Raw genomic sequence first — 27,340 nt, forward strand, 5'->3', positions numbered from 1 at the left:
ACTATAATGCACTGTGTGGTATCTGTGTTTGACACTTAATCTCTAACGTACTCCCATGCATTCAGACTGCTGTTACAGTACATGAACGACACACTTGGGTGACATATAAGACACACCTGAAAGACATATCAGGGTGACATATGTGACATACTAGAACTTGTGACACACCTGAAGGACATATACGAATGATGCTCTTAAATTCTAAGGTTATTGCTGTGCATTCAGACTGTGGGCACTTTTCTTGTTACCCCAGGTGTGCTAACTGGTATTGGATAACAGATTCCTATATCTGCAGTGCCAGTGGTGCTGTGACCGATACGAACAGTTTGGTTCCGTCTTCATAGGGGATGAATAGACCTCTGGAGTCTAATCAGAACACGCTGTTGGAAACAGAGATGCTGTCTGAAATCCTAAGACACGGCCCAAAGCAGTCCCTGACCGCTAAAGAACCGCCACTCCCGGTTTGCTTCACGGTTTTTTCGGGTTCCACTGCGGCCTCCGGAGCAGAGGGTTTCGCGCCGCATGGCTGTCTTGCTCTCTGGGTTCAGCGGCCCAGGCCGGTGGTGGTGGGGATGCCGGCTGCTGCTGCTGTTCCTCCTCCTCCATCTCCTCCTGCTCCTCCTCCTTCTTTATGTCATGATGACCGTTTCTGGTGTCATCCGCAGGGCCGAAGGGACGGCGACGGGCAGGGACACGGGAGTCGCTGGAGGAGGAGTTCAATCTGGACATGCCTCGCCCCACCCTCCCTGTCTCGGTGTCACTCTCATTCACAAGGTCAACAGACGACGCCTCCTTCAGGGTGTCCAGCCTGTGAAGGGGCATCATGGCCCGGGAAGAGGGGCGGGCTGACTTGTCAAGCCTGGAGCTTCTGGAGGAGAAGCCCACCTCTGACATGGTCTCCTCATCAGCTAGGACAGGGAAGGACATGGTTAGAGGATGAAGTACGGATATTCACCCTACATTCCCTGTTAAAGGATTCAGTTTCTTTATAACCTGGGTCTTTTTTCTACTTTTTACTCACCGACTTCATTGGTAGACTTTGGACACAGGACCACCGCTGGACTCAGCTTTACAGCGGTGTCTTATGGGACAAGTGAACAGGAGTGTTAAACGTGTCCTTTAAACAACAAACCCCCCTAGTGTGTCAGTCAGACTGTGTCCGTGACTGTCCATGATCTATGACTTCTCTACTGTGCTGGCGGGCTAGTTTATGGATGGTTACTACGGTTATTATGGTAAGTACAGGCTGCTACTTCCTGCAGGTTGAACTAGGAAGTAGATCAGCAATGTCATCCACCACTGATCATATTGGACACTTCAAATCATAACCTTCCGCATCATTAACTTCCACTTCCGGTGTGGGAAGATGGCGGCGCGGATTCACGTTTGCGGCGGCCTCACCCAGTATCACCCATGCAGTGTTTGTTGTCTTGGTTTGATGGCTGGGAGAGCTGGTGCTGGATCGGCTGGAAGAGCTTGGTCTGCTGCGTCCTGTGGGCCCAGGGACCACGGCCCTGCCCGGAGCTATCCCCAAAGAGGAAACACCGAGGGCGGTCTGACAGGATGTGGAAGCGGGGCAGGCTAAGCTAACTGCTAGCCTATGCAGACCGGCAGTTGAGAGTCATCCTGGCTGTCGTTTGCTCCCTTGGACAGTGATTTCTTTTTTTTTTTGTTTAGTTTGGATATATGTGTTAGGTTGGATATGTGTGTTCTTGTAGTTTTTGGATATGTGTTTTTGTCTTTGTGTTGCACTGCTGTGGGCTGGTGGAAACGATATTTCATTTCAGTGTTCCTGACTCCTGACTTTTAACTCTCGCTTCCAAATACGGGGTTTAGATAATTGGGTTCAATTAGATTTGTTGAAACATGTCCGACACTCATGTGCACTTGTTCCATAAGACACTGTTGTCAAGCCAAGTTACAGCGGTGGTCCAATGTCCAAATCTCCAAAATGACGCCAGTGAGTAAAATGAGATCATAACCAATATGCATGGCAAAAACTACAAAAATAAGACCCAGGTTGTAAAAAACGGAATGATCCTTTAATTTCAGAAACCAGTGCGGAAGATAGTGACTCAAAATAAACCACCAAGTGTTTTTGTGTCATTGAGATGAAATGTGATTGATGAATGTTGGCAGACTGTTGTATTTACAGATGGTAATCTGTTCTAGTCGCTACCTGCATGACTGAATCTCTTAAGGGAGAATCTGGAGTCCAGACCCTTTCCGGCTGGCAGAGAGAAGTACTTGTGGGATTTCGGGATCGACTGAGAATTGAGAACAGAAAAAATAAAAATAAATCACAAGTGAAACAAGGAACGGCAAAACGGTGGAGGAAAACATCGAGAGAGAGGAAGGAGGATAAAGAAATAAAACCAGTATCTAGTCTTGATCAACTTAACAATAACACCACGAGATTAAATTCTGTGATCGATTACCAACCTTTATCAGAGGAGCGACGCAGGAATGTGTCAGGCCGGATTCATATTACGCTGTGTGTGAAGTCCGGACTTGTGTGTGTGTGTGTGTGTGTGTGTGTGTGTGTGTGTGTGTGTGTGTGTGTGTGTGTGTGTGTGTGTGTGTGTGTATATATAGAGTGTACATCCCCCCCCCCCCATTCACCATACGTGACATGTGATAGAGTTTCCCCCATACCGTTGTCTGGAAGCTGCCAGGCCGGAGGCTGCGCCGGATGCTGGTGTGGCGTCTGATCAGGATTTCTTTCGCCTGGGAGTCGTTTGGCAGGGCGTTCTTTCTGGTGTATGCCACCGTCTGACAGAAGAACATACAGGCGAGAAGAAACAACCTCACAATGATGAACTCTATTCATTGTGTATAGTGCTTTTCTTTTTGCAGAAATGGAAATAAAAAAGAAAAAGAAGAGGAAAAACAAGCGTGGCAAAGTATGGATGAATAGAAATCAAACAAGCAAATAAGATGTTAAACAAAGCCACATTTTGGGGGCGTTTGGGTGGCGTAGTGGTCTATTCTGCTGCCTACCAACATGGGGATCGCCAGTTCGAATCCCTGTGTTACCTCTGGCTTGGTCGGGTGTCCCTGCAGACACATTGGCCGTGTCTGCAGGTGGGAAGCCGGATGTGGGTATGTACCCTGGTCACTGCACTAGTGCCTCCTCTGGTCGGCCGGAGCGCCTGTTCGGGGGGGGGGAATAACGTGATCCTCCCACGCACTATGCCCCCCTGGCGAAACTCCTCACTGTCAGGTGAAAAGAAGCGGCTGGCGACTCCACATGTATCAGAGGAGGCATTTGGTAGTCTGCAGCCCTCCCCGGATCGGCAGAGGGGGGTGGAGCAGTGGCTGGAACGGCTCGGAAGAGTGGGGTAATTGGCCGGATACAAGGGGGGGGGGGGTTCCCCTCCCAAAAAAAGGCAAATTTTTGACAAATTGAGTTTTTAGAAGTAAACCATGAGAATCTAAAAGATGGACTAGTCTGAGCTCGCCAGACCGTTTCAAAGCATGCATGTCCCCAACACGACCTAACAAGGTCCCCAAAACGACCTAACAAGGTCCCCAACATGACCTAACAAGGTACCCACATGACCTAACAAGTCGTTAAGAAAATATGGTCCACCATTTTGGATGTGAAAGTACATTCAACCGCTCCACTTTTTGAGCTCAATGAGCCACAACCTATCTAACCCATCACCAAACTAAGCCCACATACCACAACTCCCAGTCACCCTCCACAGACCGCAGACAGACAGACGGGTGCAGCAGTTAACAGGCACCATAAGAATGAGAGAGTACTCAAGATATTTACAGCCCATCTTTAAACTCTTTTACGACATGACAGAAGCTTTGATCAACCAACTATATAGTCCACCACACCTGTAAGAATGAAGAGGTCCAGCGCCTGTCTGGACTCTGCAAGCCACCATGCACGCCATCTCTTCCCCTTCCCATGTCGCCCCACCTGCGTTGCGTCTATGTCAACAGTGTTACGTATAGGAGCTCAATCCTGGAGGAGTGAGCTCATCTCTAAACAAACAACTAAAAAGGTTTTGGTCGCTCTAACAACACGGTGATGTCACTATACAGCCACCCATTTTCATGAGTCGACAACACGCAGGCCTGCCTTACAAAAGAGCAAATACTGAACGATTCGGCATTTCCTTCCCTCCCTACTTATATTTATGTAACACCCACAGAGTCCCAAATTCTACATCAGACGGAGATTTATTAAATGTGACAACATTCCCCCAGCAATGAAACGCCCTCAGACCATCAAAAGGATGTTGGGGGGCAGTGTTGAGTAGTCCATCTACCACTCTATAGAGCACATTCTGAGAAACAAGCATAGAGTTGAAAGGAATGTGTGTGTGTGTGTGTGTGTGTGTGTGTGTGTGTGTGTGTGTGTGTGTGTGTGTGTGTGTGTGTGTGTGTGTGTGTGTGTGTGTGTGTGTGTGCAGTCTGTAGGTCTTAGGATAGATAGAGGAGGACCAGGTGGAATAAGACATTAAACATAAACCTGAGTAAAGACACAGATGCATGTAGATGTGTTTTTCCCACCTCTGCTTAATAAAGGTGGCATGTGTGCCTACATCCAAGCATTTTTGAGTTGCTGTGACAAATGGAGAGTTACCAACGGCCACAATCTGGTTATGGAAATGAGCACCTGAGTTTCAGCGCCTGCAGTACCAACACCAGCATGCATAATGAACCTATCACAGAAACTGTGTGAATGATTCAGAGGCGATGGGGAACCGTGGGTAGCTTTGCCAATGGCAGAAACACGTGCACTTATAAAACAGGTACAGCTGATCCTGCTCTCTGATTGGACAGTAGCCGCGGTATAAATTCAATACGCCAGGCTTACTACAAAAACAGTCTCTCGAATATGGCTGGCTGGAGACCGACCACGGAAGATAAAAATACAGCGGAGGACCTGAGCATTTACGTGTATCAGCACCCGTAGAGGCGTCGCTCTCAACCTTTCTACCGCCTTGGCAGGTTTAATGATATACTGACAGATTTCTACGCTAACACCCAAGGATTCATTTTCATACACTGCCAAAGTAAATTAAGTGATAAAAAAAGTTTGTTTTATAAAGTCTTTGTTGTCTTCTTCCATCTTTCGGATCAGGCTGGTTGGTTCTGTGATCAGCTATCCAGTTTTAGGGGACATTTGGTCACAAAACTGTTTTTTTTTCTTCCTCGTTTTAAGATGAATTAACATGACCCAGAGTACCACAATACATTATTATAACACGCAAAAATATGTAGTAACCATTTCACAAAAGCATTAAGCAACCCCAGATGTGCTACGATATCGACATACTGCAGCCTGTCATGGGTGAATCGTTATTTAATGGGAACGTAAGGGGTTCAAATGGAGGAATATAAATGGACAAAAAAAAAAAAATTCTCCCTTTTTCACCCCATTCTCCAAGCCGTCCCAGTCACTGCTCCACCCCTGCTGCCGATCCGGGGAGGGCTGCAGACTACCACATGCCTCCTCCGATACATGTGGAGTCGCCAGCTGCTTCTTTTCACCTGACAGTGAGGAGTTTCGCCAGGGGGAACGTAGCACGTGAAAGGATCACGCTATTCCCCCCAGTTCCCCCTCCCCCCGAACAGGCGCCCCGACTGACCAGAGGAGGCAGTAATGCAGCGACCAGGACACATGCCCACATCCGGCTTCCCACCCGCAGACACGGCCAATTGTGTCTGTAGGGACGCCAGACCAAACCGGAGGTAAGACGGGGATTTGAACTGGCAATTCCCGTGTTAGTAGACAACGGAACAGACCACCACGCCACTCGGATGCCCAAATGAAAATTTTTTATGTCTGTTATAATACTCACCCGTTGTCTGATCTTGTACATGTTCTTGGACAAGAGACTGTGCATGTTCCTCAAGTCAGCAGCCATGAACTTCTTCTTGGGTTTAGCCAAGTCCTTCTTTTCTTCACTAGAAGACAAAAGAAAAGGTAAACCGTTTCATCGATCCAGCCCTGTACTTAAACAGACACTGTGGTAGAAGGGGTATGAGAGAGAGAGACGGAGAGAGAGATATTGACATAGAGTTCAATACACAGAGACTAATACAGAGAAAGAGACAAGCAGAACCATGGACAGACAGACACAGAGAGAGAGAGACAGAGACAGATTCAGGGTCAGAGAGACACTGAAGGTGACGTACTGAAGGGAGACGATAGACGGTGCGGCGCTGATGTCACCAGACACCGTGTCCAGGATCTCCATTGCGTTCTGCAGCTCCAGCTTCTTGTACAGCGCCACAATACTGGACTCGGCCCGGTTGTCCCGGATCAGGATCTTACGCAGGATCCTGTCGTTGAACTTCAGAAACCTGACAGTGAGAAAAAGGGGAGAAAACTCAAATAAACTGTATGAAGATACTATCTATGCTCATCATACAAAACATAGGCCCATTTTGTTCCTAATCAGTGTTCACTTTGGTAAGTGAAAGCCCATAATAATCACTCAGAATAACAGACCATTCTGAAATAGGCTTTTGTAGTTATTTTCACTACTCTGTTTGACTTGACACCTAGAGCCGATGAACCTGTTTTGCTGGATAACTGTGTCGAATGACTCAGGAACAACACAAAGAGGAAGACAATGTTTGAAAGTAAGCCGGTTAAACAAAGGAGTGAAGGTAAGAGAAGTGAATAGAAGGAAGGAAGAGGTTTGGTGGTGTTTAGTATGCAGCTATGTACCTGAAACCAGTGGTTTCTAGAGGAACTCTCAAAATTAAAAAAAAAAAAGTATCAGAGCTTTAAAGCTGGGGTAGACAACTTTTGAGAGGTGAGCAAATCCCCCCCCCTGCCACTGCGCTTTCTCCTTCCCTCCCTCCAAACCAGCTTCATGTTCATGCCTGAGTTCTGCTGTTGTAACTGACAAAACTAAATTTTTTGTTGATAATGCTTGTGAAAATATTTTTTGACCAACACTGATGCTGTGAAGCACTGTTATTAAGACGAACGCTAGCCATCGCAACAAGATCTATAGTGACCACAAAAGGAATAAGACTGTGACACTGTGCATGCGAATGATTGACAGGCAGTAGGACTGCCCTATCACAGAGAGCTCCCCTGATTGGTCGAGGTCTCCCATGAGCGGTAAAGCCTCAACCAATCAAGAGAGCTCAGGTGGGAGATTTTGAGACCCCATGAAGATGTAGAGTTTTAACATGGAGGCTCGATTTTCTCTCAGATCACATGGATTTCTTATAGCTGTCAAAAGGGATATGACATCACAGAAAGTTGAATCAGTTCATGTGGACACAACGTTTATTGAGAAACGTTTCATCACTCATCTAAGTGACCTCTTCAGTCTCAACTGACTGCAGGTATCCCCACCCTTATAAACAAGGGATACCTGCACTCAGTTGAGACTGAAGAGGTCACTTAGATGAGTGAAAACCATTGTGGCCAGATGAACTGATTCAGCTTCCTGTGATTTTCTTACCTGGATTATTGAGCATGCATAAAAGATATGACATTTTCGCAAATAACACTGAGGGAAATGTCTTTATGCATGCTCAATAATCCCAAACTCAATAACAGCGAGAGAAAGTTTCCTTCTACAGCTTTACGGAAAAAAAGAAAAAAGCGCCAGCCTTGCTGCCCACAGAGGAAGCTGAACGTGACACCGAGGTATGGCACCGGTCAGCTTTCTCACACCTGAACAATAGCGTTTTCAAACACCGCAAAAAAGACAAAAATCCCGAGCAGGACAATTGAGCTTGTTTGTTACAGATGGTGTCTCACTCCCGATTTAATCTGGAAACTGGTTCGACTTCAAAACTTCCACTTCCTTTACCGATGCTAAAGCAGATAGCAGTTAATTGCCACATCAGAGGTAGTTGGTTTGGTGAGGGCTACTGATGGCTGGGAAAGGAAACACCTTTATAGTGTGGTGACAGATTATAATGTGACGGCTAATGGAAGCCTGTCGGAGACCGGGAGGAGGTAAAGTGAGGAGGAGCGGGTCTTACTTGTCCTTCCAATAGAAGTGGCTCCACTGTCCACAGAGGTCCTCGATGCCAGCAACAGTATGCTCCATGAGCTGATGGGGAGGGGTAAAAAAAGAAAGAAAAGTGGGGCAGGGTTGGTATCTCTACGCACAGAAAAACGTCTACAAATACACAACAACCATTTACACAACTACTGCCAGCAACTTACCCTGCAATGAATCTCCACATTGATGGTGCAGAGGTTGCGGTTTGTTCTGCGGACATTGATGAACTCAATGAGAGGTCGTATACTGATGCCCTGACAAGATAAGTACAGTAACACAATGACTGACCTGCACAACATACAGATGCTTTACAGGACTAGTTCAGATATATTTGCAGTCTATCCCTTTTTTATACTATCACAGCAGTCTATCATAGTGAATTCGAGTGGTCATTTTCCAAAAAATTTACCGTTTTTTATGGTTGTTTCCTCCCAGCGCGATGGCGGTAAGAATTCACATTTGCAGCAGCCTCACCCAGTACTGGTTGGAAGATGGCGGTGCGAACTTACGTTTGTGACGGCCTCACCCAGTAAACTCCATGCAGTGTCTTTGTCCATGAGTGTGTCTAAGTTTGTGTCTTCGTTTGATGGCTGGGAGAGCTGGCGCTGGATCGGTTGGGAGAGCTTGGTCTACTGCATCCTGTGGGCCCAGGGACCATGGCCCTGCCGGAGCTGTGCCCGAAGAGAAAACACCGAGGGTGGTCTGACAGGATGCAGAAGCGGGGCAGGCTAAGCTAACTGCTAGCCCATGCAGACTGGCAGTTCCGATTAACACTGAGGGCGGTCTGACGGTGGCCTCACCTGGCGTTGACTGTGTTTTTGGTGTCGTCGTGTGGAGAGGTGTGTCGAAGCTGTCTGACTGGGAGAGCTGGCATTTGATCGGTTGGGGAAGCCTGGTCTCCTGCGTCCAGTGGGCCCAAGGACCACAGCCCTGCCTGGAGCTGCGCCCGAGGAGGAAACACCGAGGGCAGTCTGACAGGATGTGGAAGCAGGGCAGGCTAAGCTAACTGCTAGCCCATGCAGACCGGCAGTTCCGACAGTCATCCTGCTTCTCGTTTGGTCTCTTGGACAGTGAATTTTTTTTTTTTGGGATATGTTGGATGTATATATATATGTAGCGTTTTTCCGAACCCATCAATGGTGTTATAAGTGCTCGACTAATGAGGAGCGGAATATCAACACAGATACAGGAAAAAAAGTTTTAGTGCATGACGCACGAAACAGGCCTGTACTGCAATGTGTTAAAACTTTTTTTCCTGTATCCGTGTTGATATTCCGCTCCTCATTAGTCAAGCACTTATAACATCATTGACGGGTTCGGAAAAAAAACGCTACATATATCTATCTATCTCCATCTATCTATCTATATGGATATATCTATCTATCTATCTATCTATATATATACACACACACACACACACACACACACACATATACATACATACACACATATATACACTACCGTTCAAAAGTTTGGGATCACCCAAACAATTCTGTGTTTTCCATGAAAAGTCACACTTATTCACCACCATATGTTGTGAAATGAATAGAAAATAGAGTCAAGACATTAACAAGGTTAGAAATAATGATTTGTATTTGAAATAAGATTTTTTTACATCAAATTTTGCTTTCGTCAAAGAATCCTCCATTTGCAGCAATTACAGCATTGCAGACCTTTGGCATTCTAGCTGTTAATTTGTTGAGGTAATCTGGAGAAATTGCACCCCACGCTTCCAGAAGCAGCTCCCACAAGTTGGATTGGTTGGATGGGCACTTCTTGCGTACCATACGGTCAAGCTGCTCCCACAACAGCTCAATGGGGTTCAGATCTGGTGACTGCGCTGGCCACTCCATTACCGATAGAATACCAGCTGCCTGCTTCTGCTCTAAATAGTTCTTGCACAATTTGGAGGTGTGTTTAGGGTCATTGTCCTGTTGTAGGATGAAATTGGCTCCAATCAAGCGCTGTCCACTGGGTATGGCATGGCGTTGCAAAATGGAGTGATAGCCTTCCTTATTCAGAATCCCTTTTACCCTGTACAAATCTCCCACCTTACCAGCACCAAAGCAACCCCAGACCATCACATTACCTCCACCATGCTTAACAGATGGCGTCAGGCATTCTTCCAGCATCTTTTCATTTGTTCTGCGTCTCACAAACGTTCTTCTTTGTGATCCAAACACCTCAAACTTGGATTCATCCGTCCACAACACTTTTTTCCAGTCTTCCTCTGTCCAATGTCTGTGTTCTTTTGCCCATCTTAATCTTTTTCTTTTATTGGTCAGTCTCAGATATGGCTTTTTCTTTGCCACTCTGCCCTGAAGCCCAGAATCCCGCAGCCGCCTCTTCACTGTAGATGTTGACACTGGTGTTTTGCGGGTACTATTTAATGAAGATGCCAGTTGGGGACCTGTGAGGCGTCTGTTTCTCAAACTAGAGACTCTAATGTACTTATCTTCTTGCTCAGTTGTGCAACGCGGCCTCCCACTTCTTTTTCTACTCTGGTTAGAGCCTGTTTGTGCTGTCCTCTGAAGGGAGTAGTACACACCGGTGTAGGAAATCTTCAATTTCTTAGCAATTTCTCGCATGGAATAGCCTTCATTTCTAAGAACAAGAATAGACTGTCGAGTTTCAGATGAAAGTTCTCTTTTTCTGGCCATTTTGAGCGTTTAATTGACCCCACAAATGTGATGCTCCAGAAACTCAATCTGCTCAAAGGAAGGTCAGTCTTGTAGCTTCTGTAACGAGCTAAACTGTTTTCAGATGTGTGAACATGACTGCACAAGGGTTTTCTAATCATCAATTAGCCTTCTGAGCCAATGAGCAAACACATTGTACCATTAGAACACTGGAGTGATAGTTGCTTGAAATGGGCCTCTATACACCTATGTAGATATTGCACCAAAAACCAGACATTTGCAGCTAGAATAGTCATTTACCACATTAGCAATGTATAGAGTGTATTTCTTTAAAGTTAAGACTAGTTTAAAGTTATCTTCATTGAAAAGTACAGTGCTTTTCCTTCAAAAATATGGACATTTCAATGTGATCCCAAACTTTTGAACGGTAGTGTATGTATACACACACATATATACATATATATATGTGTACACACACACACACACACATATGTATATACTTACTTGACTAACTGGATTTCATATATATATATATATATATATATATATATATCCAGTTAGTCAAGTAACTTTTCTACGAGACAGTACAAGCCTGTTTCATGCCATAAGCAATCATCAGCTGTCAATGAAACTACTCGAGGAAGGACATACCATCTACTGTGTCGTCATGCACATCACGTGCACACTGTCCAATGGGGAAGGGAGATTTGCAACGTACAACAATTTAAAAAACACGCGATTGCTAACGGTCCAATTTTTTTGGGGGGGGGGTGGTATTTGTCTTTTGTCATGATTTATTTGTAATTACAAAATAGGTGCTTATATCTATGTCTGTAACTGCTGGCTAATTCATTCCTGTTATTCAATGTGGACATTTCTGGTTTGCAAATGATAAAATATTTTTCAGTTAGACATAGATTGCACATTTTACTACTGGTTGAATATGCTTTGTTCTTTGAGAGGAGTTTCCAGATGGTTGAATAATTAATGTTTCTGTCCGCCAATGACCAAATATAACGGCTTAAAGATCTGACATTCTTTAAATGGTTGTTTCTAAAGCTACACCTGTGTGCATTAAACCTCTTTTTGAATGTTCCCTCTGTTAGACCAACGTATGTCTCTATTTTGTCATCTCTATTTGTCTATGTATATATGAGAGGACATGTAGGTGGCTGGTGTGACAGAGGAAGATGCAGAGGACAGGAAGGAATGGAAATGGATGATCCGCTGTGGCGACCCCTAACGGGAGCAGCCAAAAGTAGTAGTAGGATATATGAGTTTTTGTATTTTTATTTTTTTTGTAGTTTGGATGTGTTTTTGTCTTTGTGTTGCACTGCTGTGGGCATGTGCACACATGCATGGAATGAGATGACAAATAAATGTTCCCGATTCCTACCGGGTTACTTCCAACAACACAACCTACGGGTGATTACCAGCAGGAGTCACTCCACCACAACACAGCAATGCACACACTAAGAGAATTTAGCAGTAAGAATGAATGTAAATTTTGAAAATGACCACCCAGATGTGCTACGATAGACTTCTGCAGCATCATGTTGGCTTTCCCTGAACCGTGGAGTGTTTTTTACACTGAGCGAGAATGACAGATTTGTCCTCCATTAATTACATGGAACCTTAGTTAATCAATCCAATGGGGTGAATGTATGAGATTTTTTTTATAACAAGTTATGCAAAGTCTGCCTTACCTGAATGAAGACAGTGAAGAGGATCATGACGATAGTGGCAGTGATGAAGAGCCGCCTCCGGCCGATGTTATCTGGAAGGGTGAAAGCCAGTGCAAAAGAAATTGCACCTCGCAGGCCACCGTACGCCAGACCAAACTGGTCTTTCAGGTTAAACGGGATGGTGCGGAAAGGGTTAATGATCTGAGTCAGTACCAAAACACCTAGGACAAAAACAATGAAAGTATTTAAATAAGTTTCAGAAGCTGTAATATCAACAATTAAATACGAGGGTGTTTGGGCTGGCCGGTTTCATTCAAATTGGACTGACTCAGACAAACTCATAATCACACAGACTAACAGATAATATCTGTGATTTGATTATAATCAAACAGAAAGATGGACCGCTATCCAGATGGATAGACAGGTGATCAGCGAGAGACAAATTATCAGACATACAGAAAGACAAACAAACAGAAACATCAAACTGCCAGAGAGATAATCAGACACAGATACCCACGAAGATGACAGATAATCAGACAGACAGACAGACAACAGGTAATCAGATAGATAGATAGACAGATAATCAGATGGACAGATGATCAGACAGATAGACAGCAAATCAAAACATACATCCTCCCCACAGAACTCATCCCACCGCCTCCTCCTTACCGAGGCCTCTCCATATGAAGGCAAACAGCAAGGTGAAGAGGATGTAGCCCCAGTTCCACTCATGCTCCGTGGTGATGGTGACCACGCCCAGGAAGAAGAAGATGAGCGTTTCAGAGATGGAGCCCAGCATCTTGACCACGTGGCGGATGGTAGTACAGGAACGCTGGGAAACATTCTCCTCCACGTAGTACTTCATGGTCAGGGTACAGGTCACAATGCTGCGGAGCCACGGGGACAAAACACAGATATGGAGTTAACCACACAATGCCAGATTTGACATGCAATATTATGTTCTTTCCCCCCCCCTTTTCTCCCCAATTGTATCCGGCCAATTACCCTACTCTTCCGAGTCGTCCTGGTCGCTGCTCCACCCCCTCTGCCGATCTGGGGAGGGCTCCAGACTACCACATGCCTTCTCCGATACATGTGGAGTCACCAGCCACTTCTTTTCACCTGACAGTGAGGAGTTTCACCAGGGGGACGTAGCACGTGGGAGGATCACACTATTTCCCCCAGTCCCCCCCCCCGAACAGGCGCCCCAACCAACCAGAGGAGGCGCTAGTGCAGCGACCAGGACACATACCTATATCCGGCTTCCCACCCGCAGACACGGCCAATTGTGTCTGTAGGGATGCCCGACCAAGCTGGAGGTAACATGGGGATTCGAACCGGTAATCCCCGTGTTGGTAGGCAACATGCTACGCTACCCGGACACCACGCAATATTATATTCTGAAGGTAAATAAATGTGTCACACTATAAATTGTTTGACTGGACTGTGTGATTTTTGTGGTGTCTCTCTGCCTTTCACACAATGCATACTGGGATGGTATCCACCTCGCCATGATGGTCTGAAGCATAGGCGATGGATGGATGGTTAAAAAGATTATAGACTTTATCTAGTATTTTTCAAAATGGGAGTTACAAAAATCGCCACACAAAAAAGTAATTAAAAAGAGTAAAATAAAATAAAATTCAAAAACTGATGTATAAAATCAGATTTAAAAAATGACATAACATAAAAATAAATGAAATGGAATGGAATAAAATTTAATTAAATACAGCAGAGTAGCAAAATAGCAACAATTCAAACACAATAATAAAAACAGGAATAAAAGTTGCTCCTTTAAAGAAGACCCTTATCCCTGCCAAGAAGAAAAAAATCAATAGTCGATGGTTAGGAGAGAAGGACGGATGGATGAAAGGATGGATGGATGGATGGATGTGGTGGGGTACTCACGCCATAATGGACGAGATGGTGAAGAGCTCAGCCACCAGGTAGGCCAGGTAGCTGTACATGAAGATGAAGAGTGGCTCTATCTCTCGCACCTTGGAGGTGAAGCGTGTGGTGAAAGCCGCCACGAAGCCAAACAGCATCCCAAAGCCCATCCCTCCCAGGCCGACCACGAAGAACCGTGCCACGCCCAGGAACACGTCCACTGGCTCCACCACCGGCATATCGGCCACAAAGTTGAACATGTTGTACAGGACCTACAAACACACACACACACACACACACACACACACACACACACAGGCAGTGTCAAACCTCATCTCCTCACCAATGATGAACCACACAAGTCTCCGGCATGTTCATTTGTCGCCCTCACACCCGTGCACACACACAGACTTATCCGCGTACATGCGCACAAACCCGCCCACACAGCCTTCAGGTCAGAGGTCGTGGGTGGTGTCAGAGGCTGCGGCATCTAATCACAGTGCTGGTGATAACGGGGATTTATGGAGTTATTTACATTGTGCTGTTTGTAATGTGATAATCAGATTTCACAAAGCACATTCAGTGACTCAGTGAGAAAAGGGACGCTGGCCGAGACAGCTGCTTTTGTTCCTTTAGCTCGTGCTCTGTTCGTGCCGCCGATAATGTCTGAAGGCTGACTTTTCATTTGCTTGTAATGACGCCTAAACAGGAAAGAAATCAGCGCTGGAATGAGCTTCACATGGAGACCGAGAGCTGAAAGGTCTCTCACAACACACAGCCGCAAACATAAAGCTGTGGGGTTTTGTATAGTAAACACAGGAGAAGATGGGATGTCACCTAAATGCAGTAATATAATATTTAAATGCTCAAAGAGCACATACATATAAAGTGCATATAGGTGACGAAAACAAAAAACTTTGCTCAAATTTATGATTCACAAGCAACTTCATCCATGATGTCTGAGGAAGACCTTTAGCTTGAAACATGTCGCTTGTGTTTCCTGTATTATGTTCTGCATTTAAGGCTTACCACTACTGCCACTTTCGGCTGTTCTCGTTAGGGGTCGCCACAGCGGATCATCCATTTCCATCTCTTCCTGTCCTCTGCATCTTCCTCTGTCACACCAGCCACCTGCATGTCCTCCCTCACCACATCCATAAACCTCCTCTTTGGCCTTCCTCTTTTCCTCTTCCCTGGCAGCTCCATATTCAGCATCCCTCTCCCAGTATACCCAGCACATGTGCAAGCCATCTCAATCTTGCCTCTCTTGCTTTGTCTCCAAACCGTCCAACTTGAGCAGTCCCTCTAATATACTTGTTCCTAATCTTGTCCGTCCTCGTCACTCCAATGAAAATCTTAGCATCTTCAACTCTGCCACCTCCAGCTCCACCTCCTGTCTTTTCGCCAGTGCCACCATCTACAAACCATATAATATAGCTGGTCTCACAACCATCTTGTAAACCTTCCCTTTAACTCTTGCTGGTACCCTTCTGTCACAAATCACTCCTGACACTCTTCTCCACCCACTCCACCCTGCCTGCACTCTCTTCTTCACCTCTGTTCTGCACTCCCCGTTACTTTGGACAGTTGACCCCAAGTATTTAAACTCATCCACCTTCATCACCTCTACTCCTTGCATCCTCATTATTCCACTGTCCTCCCTCTCATTCACACATAGGTATTCCGTCTTGCTCCTACTGACTTTCATTCCTCTTCTCTCCAGTGCACACCTCCACCTCTCCAGGCTCTCCTCAACCTGCTCCCTACTCTAATTACAGATCACAATGTCATCCACAAACATCATAGTCCATAGAGACTCCTGCCTAATCTCGTCTGTCAACCTGTCCATCACCATTGCAAACAAGAAAGGGCTCACAGCCGATCCTTGATGTAATCCCACCTCCACCTTGAACCCATCTATCATTCCAACCGCACACCTCACCACTGTCACACTCCCCTCAAACATATCCTGCACCACTCCTACATACTTCTCTGCAACTCCCGACTTCCTCATACAATACTGCACCTCCTCTCTCAGTACCCTGTCACGTGCTTTCTGTAAATCTACAAAGACACAATGTAACTCCTTCTGGCCTTCTCTATACTTCTCCATCAACATTCTCAAAGCAAACATCACATCTGTGGTGCTCTTTCGTGGCATGAAACCATACTGCTGCTCGCTAATCGTCACCTCTCCTCTTAACCTAGTTTCTACTACTCTTTCCCATATCTTCATGCTGTGGTTGATCAACTTAAACCTCTGTATTTACTACAGCTCTGCACATCACCTTTATTCTTGAAAATCGGTACCAGTATACTTCTTCTTCCACTCCTCAGGCATCCTCTCACTTCCCAAGATTGTGGTAACCAATCTAGTTAAAAACCCCACTGCCATCTCTTCTAAACACCTCCATGCTTCCACAGGTATATCATCTGGACCAACTGCCTTTCCACTCTTCATCCTCTTCATAGCTGCCCTCACTTCCTCCTTACTAATCCACCACACTTCCCGAATCACTATCCCCACATCATCCAGCCTTCTCTCTCTCTCTCTCATTTTCTAGCTATGAACTGCTGCTAGCTCATGCAGACCGGCAGTTCCGACAGTCATCCTGGTGTTCGCTCTCTTGGATTTTATATCTATATCTATATCTATATCTATATATATATATATATATATATTTTGATATATATGTGTTCTTGTAGTTTAGATGTGTTTTGGTCTTTGTGTTGCACTACTGTGGGCTGGGGGAAACAATATCTCATTTCATGTGTGCAGGTACATGGAATGAAATGACATGTTTCTGATTCTGATTCTCTTCATTCATCAGCCCCTCAAAGTACTTCCACCTTCTCCAACACACTCACCTCACTTGTCAGCCCATTTCTGTCTTTATCCTTCATCGCCCTAACCTGCTGCACATCCTTCCCAGCTCGCTCCCTCTGTCTAGCCAATTGGTAGTCTTTTTCTCCTTCCTTACTGTCCGACCTCTTATACAACTAGCCATATGCCTTTTCGTTTGCCTCTCTCTTCGCTTTACGCCGCATCTTCCTGTACTGCGTTCTTCGCATTTACTGCCTATTTGCATGTTGTATGTATGCAAAGTATTTCTGCATTTAATTGGCTTCCCAACCTCTCCTTTCCCCCACTGCTCATTCATGGTTTTTGTAATTTAACATATTCAAAGGTGCTGATAAAGAAATTATGCCATTACAAACTGTAATGGAAACCTTAAAGAAAGTATAGGAGTTAGGTGTATCACAGGAAGTTGAATCAGTTCAACTGGACACAACATTTTATTGAGAGAAACATTTAAGCATTCATCTACAGTGGTGCTTGAAAGTTTGTGAACCCTTTATAATTTTCTATATTTCTGCATAAATATGACCTAAAAGATCATCAGATTTTCACACAAGTCCTAAAAGTAAATAAAAAGAATCCAATTAAACAAATGAGACAAAATATTATACTTGGTCATTTATTTATTGAGGAAAATGATCCAATATTACATATCTGTGAGTGGCAAAAGTATGTGAACCTCTAGAATTAGCAGTTTATTTGAAAGTGAAATTAGAGACCGGTGACAATCAAGTGTGAGTGGCCACCCTGTTTTATTTAAAGAACACGGATCTATCAAAGTCTGATCTTCACAACACATGTTCATGGAAGTGTATCATGGCAAGAACAAAGGAGATTTCTGAGGACCTCAGAAAAAGCATTGTTGATGCTCATCAGGCTGGAAAAGGTTACAAAACCATCTCTAAAGAGTTTGCACTCCACCAATCCACAGTCAGACAGATTGTGTACAAATGGAGGAAATTCAAGATCATTGTTACGCTCCCCAGGAGTGGTCGACTCAAAGATCACTCCAAGAGCAAGGCGTGTAATAGTCGGCCAGGTCACAAAGGAACCCAGGGTAACTTCTAAGCAACTAAAGGCCTCTCTTACATTGGCTAATGTTAATGTTCATGAGTCCACCATCAGGAGAACACTAAACAACAATGGTGTGCATGGCAGGGTTGCAAGGAGAAAGTCACCGCTCCCCAAAAAGAACATTGCTGCCTGTCTGCAGTTCGCTAAAGATCACGTGGACAAGCCAGAAGGCTATTGGAAAAATGTTTTGTGGATGGATGAGACCAAAAAACAACTTTTTGGTTTAAATGAGAAGCATTATGTTTGGAGAAAGGAAAACACTGCATTCTAGCATAAGAACCTTATCCCATCTGTGAAACATGGTGGTGGTAGTGTCATGGTTTGGGCCTGTTTTGCTGCATCTAGGCCCAGCTTGCCAGTGACGGCTTGCCATCACTGATGGAACAATGAATCCTGAATTATATCAGCGAATTCTTAAGGAAAATGTCAGGACATCTGTCCATGAACTAAATCTCAAGAGAACGTGGGTCATGCAGCAAGACAACGACCCTGAACACACAAGTTGTTCTACCAAAGAATGGTTAAAGAAGAATAAAGTTAATGTTTTGGAATGGCCAAGTCAAAGTCCTCACCTTAATCCAATCGAAAGGTTGTGGAAGGACCTGAAGCGAGCAGTTCATGTGAGGAAACCCGCCAACATCCCAGAGTTGAAGCTGTTCTGTACAGAGGAATGGGCTTAAATTCCTCCAAGCCGATGTGCAGGACTGATCAACAGTTACCAGAACGTTTAGTTGCTGTTATTGCTGCTGGGGGGGTCACACCAGATACTGAAAGCAAAGGTTCACATACTTTTGCCACTCAGAGATATGCAATATTAGATCCTTTTCCTCAATAAATAAATGACCAAGTATAACATTTTTGTCTCATTTGTTTAATTGGGTTCTCTTTATCTACTTTTAGGACTTGTGTGAAAATCTGATGATGTTTTAGGTCATATTTATGCAGAAATATAGAAATTCTAAAGGGTTCACAAACTTTCAAGCACCACTGCAAGTGACCTCTTCAGTCTCAACTGACTGCAGATATCCCCAGCCTTATAAACAATACAGTCACATAACAACTGAAACCAATGACCAGTTTCATAGGCAAATATGGGTGTGCCCATTGACTGGAGTTACAATGGCCATGTGTGCTATTCACAGAGGATTTGGGAATGTTAGGTCTGATAGGTACTGGAGGGTAAGGGCATGAAGGGATTTATAGGTGAGGAGGATGATTTTATAGGAAATGCAGGATTTGACCGGGAGCCAGTGAAGGCGGACAAGGGTGGGAGTGATGTGTTGCCAGGGCTTGGTGTGGGTGAGTACCCTGGCAGCTAAATTCTGCACATACTGAAGCCTGTCTAGGCCTTTGCTAGGTACCCTGGACAAGACTCCATTGCAATAATCCAGATGGGAGGTGATGAAGGCATGGATAAGGGTCTCTGCCAAGGAGCCTGATAGTAGTGGCCGGAGTCTGGAGATGTTTTTGAGGTGAAAGAAAGCAGATTTGCTGACGGATTTGATGTGTGACTGGAATGAGTTAGGATAACCACACTTAACCAGGGCCTGTTTAATGTGGGATTTCTCCCCTTACCCAGCCGCTGTGTTGGTGGGGACATTGTCAGCTCGGTGATAGTGTCCTGATGACTCCTAGTTTGTGCTCCAGTGGCTGATCAGAGTCAAACCTTAAGTACTGATCAGTATGTGTTGGTTTACGGAAAACATCAACAATCAAATGTCCTCCATCACCAATTGCAATTTCCGTTTAAGAAGGCTAACCTGTCATTTTTCATATCCTCCCTGGTGAACTTGATGTGGTTGTCCACAGAGTTAATGTGGTCAGTGAAATGTGATACAGCCTGAGATTTGATTTTAACCCAGGTGTCACCCACATATCTGAACTAATGGCTAGGTGGTGTCCCTGGATAGGACATCAGAGCCCTCTTTTCCACTTTCTCCATATACAAGTTGGCCACTATAGGTAAAACTGGGGAACCCCTAGCACACCCATACAGGGGGCAGTACCCAGGCGAATTACGTAGACTGAAGACACAGCTTCAGGAGTAGACATACTTTGTCAGTATTAAGGGTGGTCCTATTGCTAAGCTACATCTGTCACCACCCAACAATGCTGTGATTGCAACCATTCCCAAAATACTCTGAAAAAAACTCTAGTTAATGCTCACGGCAATTTACCTATGTAACCGATCGTTTTCGGTCGTTATGCCACTGTATTATTTATTTATAAGGGTGGGGATACCTGCAGTCAATTAAGACCAAAGAGGTCACTTAGATGAGTGATGAAAGGTTTCTCTCTCATTAAACATTGTGTCCAGATCAACTTTCTGCGATTATTCTTACCTGGATTATTGAGCATGCATAAAGACAAGTTAGGTGTATCTGATGTTACCGTGTTGGTGTTGTTCCCTGACATCATAAATAATGTTGCTCCAGGACCATCATTGCAACTGACCAATCATATTGTTGTGATGTCGTGCCTTTGTGACACAGGGAAAAAGACCGGAAAAATACCAAAGCTAACCTAACATAACCTCAAGCTAACTTTAACCTTAACCCAACATTTACCTTACCCTAACCTTAACCGACAGCTAAACTTAATCTAACCGACAGCTAACCCACGCTAATCCACAACCTAATCCCAAAACTGTCTTCCCCCCCTCCAAGTCGCAAAGCCACGACATCACAACACCATGGGTAGTCAGTTGCAATGATGGTCCTGGACACGGGCAATTTGGTGATCGGATTGCACCCTAAGGAACAAACTTTTTGTTTGTTATAAATATGAGAAATTGAACATTTGACTGCTTACGTACTGGAATTAAATTCAGTTACTGGGGGTGGACCTAATCAGCTCTATGCCAAAATGCTAATTTTCTGAATAGCCACAACTTCCTCTGGGACAGGTAGGCTCCGATCTCTGAATAGACAACATCAAGAGTAAGTTATTTAGAATTTCAGCTTTTATGAGTTTCTCCAAAAATGTAGACTTCTATATTTATTATATTGTTATAAAGTTGCGTGGTTGCTTGGACAACTACGGGTATCACTGACATGCATCATCTCTCGGAGAAGGTGAAAAAGCATGGAACATCCTAGATGCATATGGACAATTGCCTGAATCTTATGGCTTTCAGGAGGGTAAACACTGCCACACAGTTGGACGAGAGTTACAGGATAGCTGTGCATCGTCACAACGATGGGGTGAGCAAGAACCGCTACATTCTAGCCCGTCTTATCAACTGTGTGAAGTTTTGTGGAGTGGCCGAAGGCTATCTGTTGAAAGCAAGGCTATCTGATGAAGACTGAGATTATTGTGAAAGTGAAGACCTTACTCAATTTTATTTGATCAATGGTAAAGCAGTCTCTCTCTCTTCACATTTAAAGGTATTTGTGAGGGCAAACTGATGAATGACAATTTATCTGTTGATGACCACAGTGGATTGTTCAGTCAAAATAATAGCCAAAATAATTTTATTCAAGACATTTACAATGAACTCCTGGATGTAGCTGTCCACAAATACTCAAGCCAGGTAAGGAAATCCCAGAAAGTTAAATCAGTTCATCTGGACACAACGTTAACTAATTTAACTTTCTGGGACTGTACAGTATTGTCGCCTAAGGAACAATCCTTATCTTGTTTCTATCTAGTGGTTACTGGTGGTATTGCTACATGAGGTGACCAGAAAAAAAAACAAATTATACAATGCAATGTGACAAGGTTAAGTTAGCTAGCTGACTTTAATTTACCGATTGAACGGGTCACCTTAGCCACCCCCCTCCCCGGGAGGTTTGGCAGGAGCTGCCACTGGTCCTGGTGTAACATTAATTGTGATGTCACAGGAACAACACTAACACAGTGATATGAGATACATGTTATACATCTGACTTTTGTTTCCATGCTGTGGAGATGGACAATCAGAGCTCAACAGAAAGGGGGCAACCCCGCAGACCAAACTAATCAAACTACAGACCAGCCAGTTTCCAATAAACTCTAGTAAATTTTGTGAGGACGTGTTTGCCCACCAAAACCTTCTGTACCTTTAACAACAATAAGCCCTGGTTCTCAGCTAAACTCAGGCAGCTTCATCAGGCCAAAGAGGAAGCCTATAGGGGTGGAGATAGAATCTGGTATAACAAAGCCAGAAATACACTCACAAAGGAGATCAGAGTAGCAAAAAGGTGCTACTCTGAAAAGTTGAAAAACAGGTTTTCTACCAATAACTCAGCATCAGTGGTTTGAAAGACATTACCAACTACAGGACACCATTCCCCCACACTGCAGAGAACCATTAAGTGGCTGATGACCTAAATGGATTTTACTGCAGGTTTGAAAAGCAAAGTTTCACACCCCTAACCAGCCACAACACACAACCAACTACACTTCCTGCCAGCCACTCCCCTGAACCCCCACCTGCACTCAGGATCTTTGTTGAAGATGTGCACCAGCTCTTCCAGAGACAGAAGACCAGGAAGGCACTGGGCCCGGATGGCGTGTCACCCTCCTGTCTGAAAGTCTGTGCTGACTAGCTGGCCCCCATTTTCCCACCGATCTTCAACAGATCACTGGAGCTCTGTGAAGTTCCCTCCTGCTTCAAGAGCTCTACTATCATCCCAGTCCCCAAGAAACCCCATATCACAGGATTAAATGACTACAGGCCCATTGCCCTAATGTCTGTGGTCATGAAATCCTTCGAGAGACTGGTGTTGGCCCACCTGAAGGAAATCACAGGCCCCCTGCTCAACCCTTTGCTGTTTGCGTTCTGAGCAAACAGGTCAGTGGATGATGCTGTCAACACGGGATTGCACTACCTCTTCCAACACCTCAATTCCCCAGGGATATACACAAGGGTCCTGTTTGTGGACTTCAGCTCAGGTTCAACACCATCATCCCAGATATCCTCCACTCCAAACTCATCCAGCTCACTGTACCAGCCCCCATCTGCCAGTGGATTAAAAACTTACTGACAGACAGGAGGCAGCAGGTGAGGCTGGGTAAAATCACATCCAGAACCTGGACAATCAGCACTGGCAGGGATGTGTGCTCTCCCCTCTACTCCTATCCCTCTACACAAATGACTGCACCTCAGGTGACCTGTCTGTTAAATTCCTGAAGTTTGCGGATGACACAACCATCACTAGCCTTATCCGGGGAGGTGACGAGTCTGCATATAGATGAGAGGTTGATCAGCTGGCCCTCTGGTGTGGCCATAACAACCTGGAGCTGAACACATTCAAAACAGTGGAGATGACAGTGGCCTTCAGGAGGAGTCCCCCAGCACTGCCCCCCTCACCATACTCAACAGCATGGTGTCTGCGGTGAAAACCTACAGATTTCTTGACTTCTACAATCTCCCAGGACCTAAGGTGGGCATCCAGCATAGACACAATCATCAAAACGGCCCAGCAGAGGATGTACTCCACCAGCTCAAGAAATTTAACCTGCCTCAGGAACTGCTGATTCAGTTCTACACTGCAATAATCCAATCTGTCCTCTGCACATCCTTCACTGTCTGGTTTGGATCAGCCACCAAACAGGACAGGGACAGACTACAACAGACAGTTAGAACTGCAGAGAAAATCATTTGTGCCAACCTGCCCTCCATTCAGGACTTATACACCTCCAGACTCAGGAAATGGGCAGGCAACATCACTGCAGACCCATCACACCCTGGTCACAACCTGTTCCAACTCCTCCCCTCTGGCAGAGCACTGTACCCCAAAACAACCAGATATAAAAACAGTTTCTTTCTGCGGGCTGTAATTCAAATGTACACTTAACACTGTCAAATAAATCCAACCATTTTGTATATACTGTACTATACATTGTACATACTGATACGCTCTGTCATATCTATCTACCTCAGGCATGTATGTAAGTAACCTGCTAACATCTATTTCAGCATCTCTGATATATTCTCTGCACCACTGCACCATATCGCCTCTTATTTCGCCTGTATATAGTCAGTCCTTGTGTATATATCTGAAGATTGTTGTATTGTTATTCTATGTTAAGTACACTGAGAGAGCCACGAAACCGGAGTCAAATTCCATGTTTGTGCAAACCTACATGACCAATAAACCAGATTCTGATTCTAAATCTGAGAAAATGAATATCATTTTGACAGCCTGTCCACAGCCATGAGAATGCAAATCCACTAGCTCATAACCACATTTATCTGACATAAGGGGCAAACACATGGGATGTTTCTGTATTGAAGGTTACCAGCAGGGAGGGAGAAGAAACAGTATCTGGTTCTACTAGACTATAACTCGACAAGAAAACAAGACTGCAATTTACATTTATTCAAAATTGTTCTGTGTATAACTGGATTGCACAGGTTTCCCTGTTTGGGTATGGGTACAGAAGGCAGTGATGTACTGTAATGTCCAGAAAAGTCAATGAGATATCACTTTATACACAGAGGTGGAGAGATCTTTTCCTAAATATTGAATCTATGTTTTATAATTAATTAGTCTCTGTTTCAGCAGCACATGAATGTCAGTAGAGACCACGCCTGGGATTTCTCAGACTGCTGAGTAAATATTTGCCTTTACTTTCAGCATCAGATCGACTACTGCTTACTAAACAAAAGGTCCACACCACTCCCACCACAAAGCTAAGGGCAGGTAAGGAAATAAGGGTGAGATGGAAAAAGGTGGGGGGGGGGCTGTATTATTAGCCTGTTTCTGTTGAGAGTGACTATGATGTGTTTTAACTGCTCCCATGCACAACACACGTAGCAGCGACCCCACAAACCGGTTTGGCTGCATCTGAACAAACACACCTCCACTGAGAGATACCTCTGGTCTACATAGATCTCTGCAAACATTACTCAACGTTCACCATCAATCAGTTCAGTTTCTCCCCAAAAGATGGACATCTGCCAACAACAGAATAACAACAACACCACCTATCCATATTCGTCATGCAAGAAATGTCTGTGCATATTAACACAGAAACCAGAGATGACGATCCAATACTACAATAGGCTACCTGGTGAAACCTGAGCCGAGTCTTTAGTGTGCGAATACAATAATAATTTGAGAGAGGAGGCATTTGGAGAGACAATCACCGACAACAAATCCTACTGAAGCTACCATTACATTGACCTGTTTGATGTGATGGTCCTCAAAACAGTCTTACAATAAGTAGACTACGTTCAAGTACCAAAACACCTCCAACTGAGTCACAAACAGATCTGATATCATTCTGTCGTCACACATTTGAATTAAACTACAAAGCCAGCTCTGATGGTTAATAATGGCAGTGGCTCATTTCTCAGCATCTTATGGCAACAAACATGCTGGAGGCCAAAAGGAATCCCAACGTGTAGCAACAAGCCTTCTCATTTTTAGCTCAGGCCTATTCAGATAAAGAGGCTCTGCGTAATGTCACACATGGCGGCAAACAACCCGAAGAGTAGAAACATACCTACTGCATGCTCGGTTTGGATCTATCCTACCTGACCAACGTACCACAGTGACGGCGTCGTTGAAGAGGCATTCTCCAAACACCACGATGTAGAGCTGCTCGTTGACGGACACGTCTTCAAACACACTCAGCACTGCCACGGGGTCAACGGCCGAGATGATGGCAGCAAACAGCAAGTTCTCCTGGAGGTTGATGTCCTGCACGCCGAATGCCTCGATCTGACATATGGCGAACAGGGACATCCCAATGCCAATACTGTTCCACAGTGTCCCCACAACTGCAAACCACAGCACCTGCACACATATCATGCATCAGAGTTAGAACACGGCCGACTCATGAAGGTTTGCACAGTATAACATGTTGTGCATGCATTCTCTGCAGATGCAGCAGAAGGGCGTGGATGATTTGTTGCATACCGTGCCAACGTTCTCAAAAAAGGGCCTGGTGGGCATGAAATAACCCGAATCGAGGACGATGGGGGGCAGCATGTACAAGAAGAAGACATTGGAGCTGAGAACAGCCGGCGGTTCCTCGTGAACAGAGTGCATGATGGCACCCACGATCAGACCTATGCTGATCAGAAGACATGACTCCGGCACCCATATAGTGATCTTATGGTACACATGGAAACCTGGAAAAAAATAGAGAATGAGAGTCTTTTAGAGATTCTGTCGAAGCAAACACCAAATAAATACTGGATCAGGAGATCTTTTTGCAGCGACCCCACCATGCACAACCTGGAAGAGCGCCGTGTCTGGTAGGACCACCAGGAAACCCTCATCCAGGGCGGGCGAGATCTGAGCATTATTCTAAATCTGCTGTTCCTAATTTAACTAATTAATAAACCATTATCCTTGAGTCAGTACCTGCCAATGTGTTTTACATAAATGTTCTCGTCATTATTTGCATATCTAACCTAGTCCAACAGATATAATCTAAACTTTTCATGTAAATGCCAAGTGTTTCAGATTCCTTTGGACTGAATTCCATATTCACATCAGCAGTTAAGTTAACCTGGATAAGTTGTGACTATTTTTCTGGATCCACCAAAAAAAAACTCCTCCACTTTAAACTTACTCACCAATTTTAGCAAACGAAGCCAGCAGCACCCAGAGGGTGATCTCAAAGGGAATCTGTATTCTGGGGTAATCCATTGTAAACACTGGCAAATTTGCCTTTTCTGCATCTGGAAAGGCTTGCGGACCACTATCGGGCTGGACTGGCGGCAGAACCGTGACGCTGCCGGCCGGTTTCGGTGGGATCTCTCCATTGGAGCCGAAAGGAAGAATCAAAACTGTACAAAGAGTCAATAAAACAGCCGTCCGTCTCACGCTGCTGAAATAATCCATGGTGGACAAAGTTTAAAAAAAGAACAGCTTGGCTGTTAATTTAGCTCACACCGTGATGTTGGAATAATATGCAGGTCGGTATGGCGCGTTGAGACTCAGTTCCTACAGGATCCAGACTGAAAGAGAAAGAATCCTCCTTAGTTGAGGGTTCCAGCTGTCGGGTCTCATAGTATAACTATATTAAAACTCCCCGCTGGTCCCCACTCCACCATCTTCTCCAAATGGTCTTGATTATGAAGTCAAAACGAAGTTTACAGGTAGTCGTTGGCAAACCGCGTCTTTACGAGCGGGCAACACACCTGTGCCTCCACCTGGGCGCCCGCTGCGTGTGCACGCATTCCGATAGGGGCGCGCGCGGCCCGGGCGCTGCGCTGATTGGACGTCGCCGCAGGTAAAGGAAAAAGGTGGG

The 27,340-nt window shown here is 44.9% G+C and overlaps 1 protein-coding gene across 1 annotated transcript; it reads right to left on the reverse strand.

The window, feature by feature from the left end:
* Positions 1-300: 300 nt before the first annotated feature.
* Positions 301-26,931, reverse strand: slc9a2 (solute carrier family 9 member 2). The gene is made up of 13 exons (XM_056289497.1): positions 26,664-26,931; positions 25,999-26,213; positions 25,627-25,875; positions 14,236-14,486; positions 12,997-13,214; positions 12,349-12,548; positions 8,168-8,257; positions 7,981-8,051; positions 6,163-6,330; positions 5,826-5,931; positions 2,656-2,772; positions 2,180-2,267; positions 301-908 (listed from the first exon to the last, which is right to left on the reverse strand). The coding sequence occupies exons 1-13, from the start codon at positions 26,929-26,931 to the stop codon at positions 469-471; spliced, it is 2,481 nt and encodes an 826-aa protein (XP_056145472.1). The 3' UTR covers positions 301-468.
* Between the last annotated feature and the right edge of the window lie 409 nt (positions 26,932-27,340).

Source organism: Lampris incognitus, chromosome 11 (assembly GCF_029633865.1).
Source record: "Lampris incognitus isolate fLamInc1 chromosome 11, fLamInc1.hap2, whole genome shotgun sequence".
Classification (NCBI taxonomy): Eukaryota; Metazoa; Chordata; class Actinopteri; order Lampriformes; family Lampridae; genus Lampris; species Lampris incognitus.